Consider the following 14,984-nt stretch of genomic DNA (forward strand, 5'->3'; position numbering starts at 1 on the left):
GTAAACTTGGGAGTTTTCAGTGCCACCCCTTCCTTCCCTTCAACCCCCAAACTATCACTGGTATATCTGGTGCCTTCCCCACAGTCATGAGAGTCAGGCTGTGATATACAAATGCAGTATTCATAGGCAGATGAACAATAATCTCAGTTTCATTACCACAAAAGAGAATACCAAACAGAATGTCACTTCATGAGGGCAGGGATTTTGTTTTGTGCATCACTATATCCAAAATATCTTAAACAGTGTCAAGCATATAACAATTGGTAGAAATTTGTTTAGTGAATTATTGAATAAATTGAGTCAATTAACCAGGAAACTGCTATAGGCAGTCAGAGTTTGGTATTCAGAAAAACATGCTTGAGCAAAAGTTGCTGAGATAAGGAGTTGAATTCCTTTAACTGTTGTCCAGGTAAAGCAATGCTCTGCTCACCTGGTATCTGTAGGGTCAGGAAGGGGAGTTACTCCCCTTCTTCCAGGAAGTAGTTGAAGTTCGACAAGTATTCCTTAGTCCAGAGTCAGAGCCCTGCCTCCTTTCTTTCTTCCTGGGTCAGAGCATTTTAATATCATTGAATTTCTAACTCAACATCTCCTCTTTGCTACCTACTTAAAGAGAACCAAGGACAATGCTAACAACAAAATTTGCTTGGACTAAACTGATATAGCAGTTGGCCAAGCAGTATAAAGAACATTGCCCCTAGTTCAGGATCTGCCCCTCTGTTCTTTTTCCCTTTCTCAAACCACTAGCAAAACAAAACAAAAACCAAAAAAAAAAAAAAAAAAAAACCACAGATATTGGTTCCAAATTTCAGTCTTCCCCTTCATATGCTCAGACACCAATATAGCAGACCATTTTAATTTTAGCAGCAAATTTTCTAGACTTCTCTAATATTTCTCTGTAATTAACCGTCCATTCTCTTTTCTCTTTGATTTATTTTAGATACCTGCCGCAGAAAACAACCCTTTCCTCGTCGGAATGCACTATTGGTATTCCAGCCACAGTTCCCGGACTCAGCACTGCAATGTTTGTCGAGAAAGCATTCCTGCCTTATCTAGAGATGCCATCATCTGTGAAGGTACCTTCTTGATTCCTTTAGAAAGTGGAACTCAGTGGGTGGAGACAGGGGCGAAGGAGCTCATGTGGCTTTAATATCACTGAATAGCTCTAGATCATTGACTCTGGGATGAGGTTAACCCTGACTGAGAAAAGAAGGGAGAAACTAGCATGAAGGGGAATTCTCATAAATAAAAATGAAAAGTTGGGAATGGGGGGGTGGAACTTTATGGTCACATGCATAGGAAATAAATCAACTCATTCTTACCATTAATTTCCATTCAAGTTGGATAGTAGAAAGTTCAGCTGGTAAGAATCAAAAGGAACTGATTCATATTAGAATTAGGCCTTTGAAAGTGGATCATAACTATTTAGGATGCATCTGAGTTCTAATTTTCAGAGTAGCTTAAGGAAGGGAATTAGAATCTTTGTTGTCACTAGATTCACACCCATCTTTTTTTTCCCTCTTTTCACAGTGTGCAAAGTGAAATCTCATAAGTTATGTGCTTTGAGAGCAAGCAAGGACTGCAAATGGAATACCTTGTCCATTACTGATGACCTTCTCCTGCCCGCAGATGAAATAGTAAGTACCAGACATGCCTCTATCATGTCCCTTTCAGTTATGACACACACGGGTAGCCAGACAAGTAAAGTAGACCTCTTTCCCAAGCTCACAATCCAATCAGTCTCAAAAAATGAACCCCCTACACACACTTTCACCAGTTATTGGTCACTAGAACTGGATCAGGGAAGGCAGGATTATGAATAATTTGGGGCTTTTACCTAAGGTCCTTCATAACATAGGAAAATTATTCCAGCTGGTCCTTTGTTCCTTATATCACTAACTTCTACCTCTTATCTCTTTTTCCCCTTCAGCAAATCATGCCCCATCAGTGGGTAGAAGGAAACATTCCTGTCAGCTCTCAGTGTGCTGTTTGTCACGAGAGCTGTGGCAGTCATCACAGACTTCAAGATTTCCGCTGTCTGTGGTGCAATTCTACGGTAAGACTCTTCTCATCTCTTTGACTTTCGGAGAGGGGTGGGTGGAGCTTGATGGTGCCTATACATAGTTAGAACTATCAGAGACACTAACCCCCAAATATTATACAGACTCCATAGTATAGAGCTCAGTACCCTATCCTCCTGGCTATGTAGTCTTTGGGAGAGATATAAGATGCTCATATCTGAGGGTTCTTAATTGGTAGGACTTTCTAGCATTGGGAAAAGCAACGCTGAAATCTTCAATGGCAGTATGGCCAAATATAAATATATATTCTGAAACTATCCTTAAGAAACCTTCTCTCTTCCTCATTCAGTGTTTCCTAGGAACTCATAATCTTTACAAATTAATAATGGTCGATAATATTAACAAATTTGTATTGCCACCATGTATTGAATGTTTTATATACATAATCTCACTTAATACTTTCAACCATTGAAACGATGCCTCATTGTACCCATTTTATGAATGAGGAAAAGTGAGGTTCAGAAAGGTAAAATGATTTCCCCAAGGTCATGCAGCCAGAAAACAAGAGTCTTGATTCCTACATAATTCTGCAAAGACCATAGTTTTAACTGCAATACTACTATGCCTCTATACGAATGGTCCTCAACTGGGATCAATTTGCAAAACTCAGGAGACATTTGATAATGTCTTGAGACACTTTTGATTGTTAAACCTCCAGTGGGGCATGTTACTGGAATCTGGTCATTAAAGAGGTCTGGGATTCTGTTAAAGCTCCTACAGTGCAAAGGATAGCATCCCATAACAATTATCTGACCTAAAATATCAATAAGGCTGAGATGGAGAGGCCCTACTCTTGACTTTCCAGCCTTTTAGATGTTTCTCTTAAACTGAATTTTCTAAGTCAAGTAGAAATTGAAGTGTGGCCTTCTTCTCTAAAGACTCTGGTCCTCTGGCTCTTTGACTTGCTTTTGAATAACCAGGTCAGGTTAATGTCCCCTAAAAATTGTAATTGTCCAGGAAGTTATGCTTGAAAATGTCAGAAATCTGGGAAGAACAGCCATGCGTGGGGAAGTCAGGGTCGGGTGGGGATGGCCAGGGAGTTAAGGGTATGTATATGGCACCAAATCTCAAAAAGGGAGATTAGAATATTAAGTATCTAATTTTTGAGATTGAACTGATCACTGATCAAGGCTTTCCTCTTCTCTCCCCCTCCTTTTTTTCTCTCTGCTGTGTTCTTGTCGTTTCAGGTGCACAATGACTGTCAGAGACGGTTTTCCAAGGAATGTTTCCTGGGGACCCATCGCTCACTTGTGGTCCCGCCAACCGCCCTCAGCGATCCCAAGGGCGATGGTGAGTTGTTAAACCATAACTTCAGAAACTTACTGGGGAGGGAGGGAATGTGCATGCTGGGAAGAAAGGATGAAATAAATTGTTCTCCTTCATGAGTCCAATATTTGAGGGAAATAGGAATGTGTATGTGTGTATACCAGTTTTGGTTCTTTTTGGAACTTTGGGATGGTGCATGGTGGTCTTTCTGGTGGATATGTATGTGGAGATGTTCTCTGTTGCCTCTGTTACAATTCTTTCTAACTGATCAAATTGACTGCAGTCTTTTCACAATTTCCAAATACTAGATAATCCATGAAATAGGTTTGTATGGGTACAGATAGTCAAAGAAGAGCTACCAAGGTCTGGGTTATGTTACTTTTAAATTAGAAACTAATACCAAGGTTGCTCCTAAATATGAAACTAACATGATCATTGCCCCAATACTGTTCATTGAGGCTTTGTCAATTCCTGGACAATAGTGATTTATTGAGAGTTCTATTCACAAGTTGCTTGAAAGCTAAAAAGAGACCTAAGACACAGGCATTGCCAGCCTAAGTGATTATTATGAATCCAGGATCTGGATATAATACAAGAAATTAACAATTCAATATGGTATATGCTAAGTGCCAAAGGACTAAGAGAGACACTTGGAGATCAAAAAGTGTTGGAGGGGCTAACCATTTGTAGAAAGTTGAGCATAAACAAGGTAAGAATGAAATCAATGAAGCAAGAGTAAATTTTATTTATTCTATCAAGAGGTCTAGTACTATTACAGGAAGCAGGGGAAAAAGAGAGGGGTGTTTTGTTTAGTTTCTATATTTGTTTTTAAAGAATAGTTGAACCAGCTCTCCCACTCCCCAGTTGATACCCACAGGACTTAAAATCAGCATACTGTAGTGATGTGGCCACATAAATGTTTATAGCAGCTTAATTCACAATAGCTAAACTATGGATCCAACCTAGATGCCCTTCAACAGATGAATGGATAAAGAAAATGTGGTATATATACACAATGGAATATTACTCAGTCATAAAAACAAGTGAATTATGACATTTGCCAGTGAATGGATGGAACTGGAGGATATAATGCTAAGCGAAACAAGCCAATCCCCAAAAAACAAAGGCTGAATGTTTTCTCTGATATGTGGATGCTGATTCACAATGGGGTGAGAGCTAGGGAAGAACAGAGTTACTTTAGATTAGGTAGAGGGGAGTGAAGGGAGGGGAGTGGGTATGGGAGTAGGTAGGGTAGTAGAGTGAAACAGGCATTATTACCCCATGTACATATATATGTATACCACCGTGGTATTCTACATCATGTACAACCAAAAGAATGAGAAATTATACTCCACCTATATATGATGTATCAAAGTGCATTCTATTGTCATGTATAACTAATTAGAACAATTTTTTTTTAATTTTAAAAAAGAAAAGAAAATTGAAGGGAGATCAGTAGAATAGAGGAAAGGGACTGGGGAAAGGAGAGGAGGGAAATCAGAAATAATGGGGAATGCCATTATATTGTTGTATTGTGTGCATGTTCAACTATGTAACAACAGATCCCACCATTATGTACAAGTGCACCAATAAAATATGGAAAAAAGAATAGATGAGTCAAAGAGGCAGCATGGTATAAGCAGAAAACACAAAAGCCAGGTAACCATGAGTTTTAGTCACTTACTAGCTAGAAGATGGTAAGTCACTTATATTCTCTGAGCTTTGCCTTTTCCATCTATAACTGAGAATTAAGCTTTTAATTGTGAGAATAAAATGATAATATATAAAGGGCCTAGATATCTACAAGCATAGTCCTCAGGGAGCACACAACTAAATTCATAATCTTCCTGAACACCTAAATACTTAGTCTGTTTCCCACCCCAGACTATGAACTCTCTTTATCCCTACCATTTAACTTAGACCTGAGGACATGGTATATGCAGAGTCAAGACTTGTTAAATGAATTCATTAATCCATATTCAGAATTCTGTCTGCCTGTAAGGCCTAGTACTGAGCAGTCTAGAGACTGAAGGGTGACTAAGAGAACATCACTGATCATACAGAAGAAAAATAGTGTAGTACAATGGCTGTCAAACATAAGCACATATTACATTCATCTAGAAGGCTTACTAAAACACAGATTTCTGGGCTCCCTAGGAGCTTTTGATTCAGAAGATCATTTGCTGTGTGACCCTGTAGAAGTTACTTAACCTCTCTGTGCCTCATTTGCCATTTGTTTTCTGCCGATAGGGAATGATCATTGTACTCAGGTGCATTGCAAAGGCTAAATGTGCTAACATTTGTTAAAGAGGATTTTAAAAGTACAGGAAGGGAAAAAATGTGAGCCAACCTTATGCCAATTTAGTATACTTCTATGGAGTGAACAGAACAAATTGAGTGGGACTACTGGTTCCTGGCTTGGGGTTCTGTGGTTTTATTAATGCAGCTCAAAGAAGCATGAGCTTTTTTGAAAGGTTCTTTCAGGCTGTTGACTCATCTGGAGTTTAAAGTCAAATAAATCCCCTAAGCTCTTTTCACACTTGATGCTGCCAAGTCAAGTCCCTGTTGTCCTGTTCTAGTGTAATTTATATCCTTGAGCCTAAAGGCCAAACTTCATACTTATTCCCTTTATATTTTATCTGTTGATTCTGACCCATAGGCCTGTTGAGATCATTTTCTAATACTTCAAAGTTCACAAACCAGCCTTCTATGTTCACATTTGAATTGTCAAATAAAATGTGTACTCCTATGATTGATATCAGCCTACTCAAAAGTAACTTTGTAGGTGAGGTTGATTACATGGTTATGAATCTGCCTAATATTACCACATTCCAGCTCCCAATGGCACCCATAAAAATATTTTTTGAAAAATATGACTTCCCAAGAACAGAGACTGTTTATAGTTTGTCCATCACTGTATTCTCAGAACATAAAACAAAGACAGGCACAGAGAACACCTTCAAAACATATTTGTTGAATGAATGAATGAATGTTGTAACTACCATTGTGCCAACATATTATATTTTATTAAAATACCCCAATAAGGGTTACTGCTTTTGATTGGGGAAAGTAACTACTTCCAAGCTACCCTACTGAGGAGACATAGTAGACAGCTCTTATAGCTATGAGTCCTAGCAAGCCCTGAAAATTTGGTGCATGGCTGGTAGCTGGTTTAGGATGCCTTCAAACTCTAAGGGTCAGTGAATTGGAAATGGCCCATAGAGGAAGCCTGCCTTAGATTTTTCCAGGCAAAACAATCATGAAATCTGCTCAGGTTACAATAAATGGGACATCTCAACTCTTCAGGAGTGAGGCATGTGCTTTTAGCCATGTGCATTTGTGTGGGCATCCCTGGAAAGCCATGAACTCAGACGTTCAGGGACTTGCTATTTCTCTAGCATCCCTCTCCTGGGGGGCCATTGCTCACAGCCTGTCTCCCTGCCAACAAGCTTTAAGACTCAGTAAGAGCTGGCAGGCTTTGGCTGTTGAGACTGTTAAAACCCCACTTCTCCATGGGCAACTCCAGTGTTGGGGATTATTAAAAGACTCTCTCTTGTTCAGAAAATTTCCCTATAGTCTTGTTTTCCCCTGGAAGTGCTATGATAACATGGATCACTCTGCCAGTGCCTTAGAGAAGTGATTAAGGCTCTTTGCTTCACTCCACATTGATATGTTCTGTCTTTAACTCCTGGCTAAATGACAGCCTTTCCCTCCCTCTCTCTCCCAATATCTTCTTTCTGTGAGAATTCAGCTAGCCTAGGCAGAAAGAGGAGTAGTTGGTGTGCTGGCCCTCCTGGGCTTTCAATCTGCTCTCTTCTTAGTGCCTCCACAGAGTTCTACTCATACTTGGTCTTGGCACCAATTTCTTGTGTTCCTACATCCTCACTTGTGTATGGGTCTGTATCCCCGGCTTGAAGGTATGGCTATATGCCTGGCAGCCTCTAGCATGACACTTGGTATATAATACTTGCTCAACAAATGCTGTTTGCCTAAAAACAGATAAGAGAGAGACTTTTAAGCCCCCTGGGTGTCCTGACTTTCCCTGTGCCCCTCAGGAGACTGGGACTGGGATTCCAAAAGTCATTACAAAGTATGATGTTAAGTCATATCTCATTTCCATCTCAATAACCATTTTGCTCCTTTTTTCTTCTTTCTCTTTTTGTTCATCAGGCCAATTAGTAGTATCTTCAGACTTCTGGAATCTCGATTGGTCATCTGCCTGTTCATGTCCCTTGCTCATCTTCATCAACTCAAAAAGCGGCGATCATCAAGGGGTCGTCTTCCTCCGAAAATTCAAGCAATACCTTAATCCGTCTCAAGTGTTTGACCTATCGAAGGGTGGACCTGAAGCAGGGTAAGCATGGGGCAAGGGATATAGTTGGGTATATAGAAGGGACTCCCTGTATATGTTGTGGATTAGGATAGTGTCCTAGAAGCTGTCATTGTACCTGGACAGGAAGGATCTATTTTTCTCACATAACTCCATCACATTTTGGGTTGGCCAATTGGAGGATTTTTAACCCTCTCCTTGAATAGTGAAATATATTTCACTATGATAGGCCTGTTCTATTTTGGGACCAATGGCTGCTCAGTCCTGTTTCTTATGAGCCCACTGGCCATTATACCAGGCATTCTTCCTGGGTTTCAGCACAAAGCTTTGACTAGGCTACTAATGGCTTCTAGAGCAAGGATCAGTACGAAAGAGTGTGAGTCGAGGCAAGGCCTGACCTCTGGGATTGCCTGTAGGAAATTGCCTGTGGTCTTAGGTCTACACAGAAGTAGTGGCTAAGGGAAAGAAAGCAGGTGCCTGTTACCAGGGTGCTAAAGCAGTAGTCCTTGGGTCCTCACACATTGTAGGAAAGGCACATAATACCTCAATTTTCATGAAATGACTCCATTTCCCCTTCCTCTTTTCAGGCTGCACATGTTCAAGAACTTTGCTCGCTTTCGTGTTCTGGTCTGCGGTGGAGATGGCAGCGTGAGCTGGGTCTTATCTCTGATCGATGCCTTTGGATTACATGAAAGGGTAAGTTCATGACTGACTCAATTTAGCCATTGCTAGAAAGAGTAAGGATGCAGAGCTACCCATCCTTAGGCAAATCCCTGCTCTTCTGACTAGTAGCTTGTCTCCTGGGGCACCCCCCCACTGGGCCCAGAACAAATAGAAATTTGTGGCTACATTTCTCTTTTATAACCATGGCTATGACTTTTGGCATATTCCAGTAACTTTCTCCTTTACTAATTAGGTTCTGTATTGCTAGATGTGGGGTCCAACTCTGTAGGAAAAATTTCATTTACTTTCAAACATCCTCCTAATACACGTCCTAGAATCTGAAACCCCTTAAAACCACCGTCTTTAAGACTGTAATTGTTCACAGAGAGCACCTTCTGAATACAACTATTATAATTATACAATTGTACAATTATAATGTACCAATCAATAAAAAAATAATAAGCCAAAAACACCCTCTGGGTTCTTTCATGGGTGAAGTTTGGTACAGGAGTGTCTATAAAGTATACCACCTTTTATTCTTGCAGTGTCAGCTGGCAGTCATCCCACTTGGAACCGGCAACGATCTGGCACGTGTCCTGGGCTGGGGTGCTTTCTGGAACAAAAACAAGTCACCACTGGACATCCTCGATAGAGTGGAGCAGGCTACTGTGAGGATTCTAGACAGGTGAGTGGCCAAAAGACCAGACATTTGTGCCTCTTTCAGTTTTACACCATTTACACCCAATTATCTCAATCAGGTATACTCTAAACTCTCCCCCAGAGCCCCATGCCCTTTCTGGATTTAGTTGAAGGCAGTGTGGAGGGTCTTGCTGCTTTGGAAACCAAGCATGTAATATATTTCCTTCAAATATCACCGAAGGCCCTCTCCAAACCTAAAAGATCATCATGCTGAGGCCTCATGGATAAAGTTCAAGAACTCTATGAACCTCCTTCAAATTACATAGCCAATTATCTATGTAAGCATATTTGTTTCCTCAGGAAAGAGTCTATAGTTTCATTAGTTTCATAAAGAAACTTTAAAAGAGCAGAAGGAGGGTCAGCAACACCCTTAGACTTAGGAACACCCTTAGACTTAGATTGTCTACTCTAGAAAGAGTATTGCCCTGCTACCTTTGAGAAGAAAAATATTTTCTATGATGAGGAACAATCAAATATTTGATTTATGACTCTCTGTAAAGATTCCCTGGGGATGGCTGGGGTTGTAGCTTGGTGTAGATGTGTGAGGTACTGGGTTCGATCCTCAGCACCACATAAAAATAAATAAATAAAATAAAGGTATTGTGTCCATCTACAACCAAAAAATTAATGTTTAAAAAAATTACTGGGGAGCTTTTTCAAGATACCAAACTGAGTCACACCATAAAGATTCTTATTCAGTAGGTCTTTGGCAGGCACCACAGGTGACCTTGCTGTTCCCTCTGGTTGAGAATCACTGTTTTCTGAGAATTTTCAGAAGAATTCTTTCCATCATTGCTCTAGAGAAGTCATGAAGCAGAGTCCCCTCTTGTGTTATACCTTAAAATCAGGTGGCCAGAAATTGCTTTATACCCCCTATAAACCACCTCCTCCACCACAAATACATTTTTCCCTCTTTCTTGACCTATGAATCATTGATTCCAACTTTTAGTAAAGAAGAAACCTAAACATCTATCTTTGAACTTTCAGATGGAGTGTGATGATCCGTGAGACTCCCAGACAAACACCACTGCTAAAAGGACAGGTTGAAATGGACATTCCAAGATTTGAGGTAACTACTGCCTAGCTATAATTCAAGCCACCATCTTTATTACAAGTGCAATGATAGGCAAAGTCTAGAGAAAAACTTTTGTATTTCTGTGGGTCGGACTGGGGAACATGTCAATCAATGACTGTTTTCTAAGAAATTTTAGGTGTTTATTTAGCCATATACTTATATATTCATTCAAAATATTTATGGGGTAAATACTATATGTTAGATACTATTCTAGGATCTGTTCTTATATACTAGTGGACAAGGAGGAAGGATATATGGTCCATACTGTCATGGAGCTCATAGTCTACTCAGAAAGAAAAATAATTTTAATAAAGTAGTATGTGTTCATATATAAAAGTAGAATAACACACAGCATATATATATGTATCTTTCTATCTCTATATATCTTCATCTATATATATATAAATATATATATATTTATATATATAGATATGTAGATATATATATATATATGTAGAGAGAGAGAATGGAAGGAAGAGGGAGAAAGGAGCTAGGTGGCAATTCTCAAGCCCTTCACAACACAAAAAGAAGACAGAGAAGAAACAACAAATCTGAGAGATGGGAGAAAAAATAAATGCCCTGAGACACAATATTATAAAGTCTGAGACCTGGAGAGAATTGAAGATTGGTTATCAGTAGTAAATAAATGCAGAGTTCCCCAACCCTGTACCTGGACCAGAGTGGAGGAAAAGGGGAGAACCACAGAGAAAGAAGAAGTGGAAAAGCACATAAGCTCAACAACATTTGGAATGAAATCCAGGAAAACTTAACATATGATAGGAACGGGTATGTCCTTGAAGCAGATCAAGCAGTATACAACCAAATTGTAAGTGGAAAACCCTGCTGGACACCACAGCCATTTTGGGGAGCTCACAGTTGAACAGTCACTACCTTAAATTGACATGACATCCCCTTACCTCAGATAGCAGTGAATTAAACCAGAGCACCCCTGTAGTGGGTTCTCTTTTAAGAATTCAAATAGAAAGAACTTGTGGAGGGATCACTACTATCCAAAAGTTGTTAAAGCTGCCTCCCCCTCACTGTGAACAAGAGGAATAGGGTTTAGAAGCCTGCTTGGGAAGTGCTTGCCCAACCCAGTGCTTGCTCAGCTGATGTAGAGGCATGGGCAGAGATGGAGCAGATGCCCACAATTCGGGGTGCTGGAAATCAGAGCTTGGATCTGAGTGGCAAGACAGTTTGGGCACTGAAGAAAGGAAAGGAGAACCCATAGAACCACTACTGCTGCCTGCTGACACTGGGAGGGAGACCCTATGGAAAGTTGCACTAGTCCCAAGATATCTAGAGAGACTGTCCCCGATCATGGGCCTCATTGAAGCCAAAGAAGAACTTGTCTGAATATATAGTGGCATACAGGAACAGAGCTCCAGATCTTGGCTACCCAGCTGTTGGAAAAACACAACAAGAAAGTATCTAAGCCCCTAGAAAGCTTAAGGAAATGTGCCTAGACCATTATCATAGTCAGCAGGTCAGCCAAGTTAGAAATTTACCTGGACTCAAAGCAATGAAAAACAATGGCCCCCAGCCTGACTTGTCTTACGGTCTGACCTTCTACCACAACTGCAAAATGATAGGACACTGGTTACTGGCTGGACCCTACCTCAGACACAATCAGCAAAGGGAATCAGCACCTGCCATTCACAAGCCGGGGCGGTGGAAAGTAGAACCCAGATGGACTGAGAGAATCCCTTTACTCAGTAATAACAGTACCTCAGTGAACTTCATAAACTGAGGGGGTGTTTATGTACCACAGATGTCCCATGGAAAAAACACAACCACAGGACCTGCGTTTATAGAGAGCAAACAGACTACACCACCAAGAAAAGGACCCTGTACAGTGGAACAGACACACAGTGATCCATCAATCACAAACCCAGCCCAGAGCTTGTGCTCTGAATCTCTGCACACAATAAACCAACCAAGAGACAAACCACCACACACTCCAAGCAGTTAGCTGCAGGCCCCTAACCTGGCAAACCAGAAGCAACTGGTGGGAGGTCCACAGCAACTAGGGAAGTGGTTCCTGTGCTCCACCACCTCCAGAAAGTTCCAAAGCCAAAGAATGATGGACATCTGCTACATGTCCTAAATTCTAATGAAATCCAAACCAAGATTCAATGAGAATTTTCTTCACTTTGGCACGGTTTACTATAAATCGAAAAAAATTCAACTTTCATCATATATATTACTTTTTAACTTAATTGTTAGCTGTTGTCCTAATTGCCAACATTGTACCTTCAACCCATTTGACTATATTTCTTCTAATGACTTAAAGAATTAATTGGGGTCATTCTCCCAAACTCTGTCTTCCTAGCCCCAGTTTGTGCTTGCTCCTCAAACCCCCTGTCCTCCCTCTCACACTGCCTGCTACTGCCAAACATATCCCACAGCCACCTATTTCTCCTTTTCACCTTGGACTGCAACATTCTGTTCTATATTCACTTTCTTTTTTTTTTTTTTTTTCATGAAGTTGATTTTTTTTTTATTTTATTGTAAACAAATGGGATACATGTTGCCTCTCTGTTTGTACATGGCGCAAAGGCATACCATTTGTGTAATCATAAATCCACATACAGTAATGTTGTTTGATTCATTCTGTTATTTTTTCCCCTTCCCCCCACCCCTCCCACCCCTCTTTACCCTCTATACAGTACTTTCTTCCTCCATACTTGCCTCCCTCCCTAACCCTAACTCTAACCCTAACACTAACCCTTCCCTCCCCCCCATTATGTGTCATCCTCCACTTATTAGCGATATCATTCGTCCCTTGTCTTTTTGAGATTGGCTTATCTCACTTAGCATGATATTCTCCAATTTCATCCATTTGCCTGCAAATGCCATAATTTTGTCATTCTTTATGGCTGAGTAATATTCCATTGTGTATATATACCACAGTTTCTTTATCCACTCGTCAATTGAAGGGCATCTAGGTTGGTTCCATAGTCTGGCTATTGTGAATTGAGCAGCTATGAACATTGATGTGGCTGTATCTCTGTAGTATGCTGATTTTAGATCCTTTGGGTATAGGCCAAGGAGTGGGATAGCTGGGTCAAAGCAATAGTAACAAAGACGGCATGGTACTGGTACCAAAATAGACAGGTAGATCAATGGTACAGAATAGAGGACACGGACACAAACCCAAATAAATACAACTTTCTAATACTAGACAAAGGCACCAAAAATATGCAATGGAGAAAAGATAGCCTCTTCAACAAATGGTGCTGGGAGAATTGGAAATCCATATGCAACAGAATGAAACTAAACCCATATCTCTCACCCTGCACAAAACTCAACTCAAAATGGATTAAGGACCTTGGAATCAGACCAGAGACTCTGCAGATTATAGAAGAAAAAGTAGGTCCTGATCTTCAACATGTCGGCCTAGGACCAGACTTCCTCAACAGGACTCCCATAGCACAAGAAATAAAAGCAAGAATCAATAACTGGGATAGATTCAAACTAAAAAGCTTTCTCTCAGCAAAGGAAACTATCAGTAATGTGAAGAAAGAGCCTACAGAGTGGGAGAAAATCTTTGCCAATCATACTTCAGATAGAGCACTAATCTCCAGAATCTATAAAGAACTCAAAAAACTCTACTCCAAGAATTCAAATAATCCTGTCGACAAATGGGCTAAGGAAATGAACAGACACTTCACAGAAGAAGATGTACAAGCAATCAATAAACATATGAAAAAATGTTCAACATCTCTAGTAATAAGAGAAATGCAAATCAAAACCACCCTAAGATTCCATCTCACCCCAATTAGAATGGCGATTATCAAGAATACGAGCAACAACAGGTGTTGGCGAGGATGCGGGGAGAAAGGTACACTCATACATTGCTGGTGGGGCTGCAAATTAGTGCAGCCACTCTGGAAAGCAGTGTGGAGATTCCTTGGAAAACTTGGAATGGACCCTCCATTTGACCCAGCTATCCCACTCCTTGGCCTATACCCAAAGGATATATTCACTTTCTTTTTTCTTCTTTTTCTCAATATTTTGCCCAATCTTTTTCATCCTCTTTCAGCCCTCATGTAATGTTAGAGCAAATATATATAGCAAATAATTAATATGATATATGGCAAATATAGAGATAGAATTTTTTCTCTTTGGTACCAGGGATTGAACCCAGAGGCGCTTAACCACTGAAACATATCCCCAGCCCTATTTATTTATTTTGAGATATATTTGCTCTAAGTTGCTAGGGCCTGGCTAAGTTGCTGAGACTGACTGTGAACTTGCAATTATCATGTATCAGGCTTCATAGCCAGTGGGATTAAATGCAGGCACCACCATGCTCAGTGCAAAATGTTGTATCAAATATTGACAAACACCATAGAAATACACATTAAAATGATATTACACCATGATCAACTTGGGTTCATCCCAGGGATTCAAGGTTGATTCAACATATGGAAATCATGAGATGTAAGTCATCATATAAATAGATTTACAGACAAGAATCACATGATTATTTCCATAGATGCAGAAAAACCATTTGATGAAGTGCAATCTATTCATGTTTAAAACAATACAAAAACTAGGGATAGGAGAAACCTACCTGAACATCACAAACACTCTATATGACAGAACCAAAGCCAATAACATACTGAACGGAAAAAAAACTGAAAGCATTTCTTATAAAAACAGGGACAAGGATGCCCATTTTCACCACTCCTATTTTACACACTCCTTGAAATTCTAGCAAGAAAAATGAGGCAAGAAAAGAAAATTAAAGTACAAATAGGAAAAAACAGCTCAAAATATGTTTGCTGATAATATGACCCTATAATTGGGAGACCCAAGAAACTCCACTAGAAGACTTCTAGACCTAATAAATTAATTCACCATGGTA

The 14,984-nt window shown here is 40.0% G+C and overlaps 1 protein-coding gene across 1 annotated transcript in view; it reads left to right on the forward strand.

Moving 5' to 3' along the window:
* Positions 1-14,984, forward strand: part of DGKK (diacylglycerol kinase kappa) — a gene marked incomplete at both ends in the record, with an annotated part of 146,107 nt that overhangs the window by 89,213 nt on the left and 41,910 nt on the right. The window contains 8 exons of the mRNA XM_079124533.1: positions 938-1,073; positions 1,528-1,634; positions 1,928-2,053; positions 3,266-3,368; positions 7,515-7,698; positions 8,262-8,370; positions 8,883-9,022; positions 10,024-10,105. Coding sequence (XP_078980659.1) covers positions 938-1,073; positions 1,528-1,634; positions 1,928-2,053; positions 3,266-3,368; positions 7,515-7,698; positions 8,262-8,370; positions 8,883-9,022; positions 10,024-10,105 — 987 coding nt within the window. The remainder of the gene's footprint in view (positions 1-937; positions 1,074-1,527; positions 1,635-1,927; positions 2,054-3,265; positions 3,369-7,514; positions 7,699-8,261; positions 8,371-8,882; positions 9,023-10,023; positions 10,106-14,984) is intronic.

The sequence above is a fragment of the Sciurus vulgaris genome, assembly GCF_902686455.1.
Source record: "Sciurus vulgaris genome assembly, chromosome: X".
NCBI lineage: Eukaryota > Metazoa > Chordata > Mammalia > Rodentia > Sciuridae > Sciurus > Sciurus vulgaris.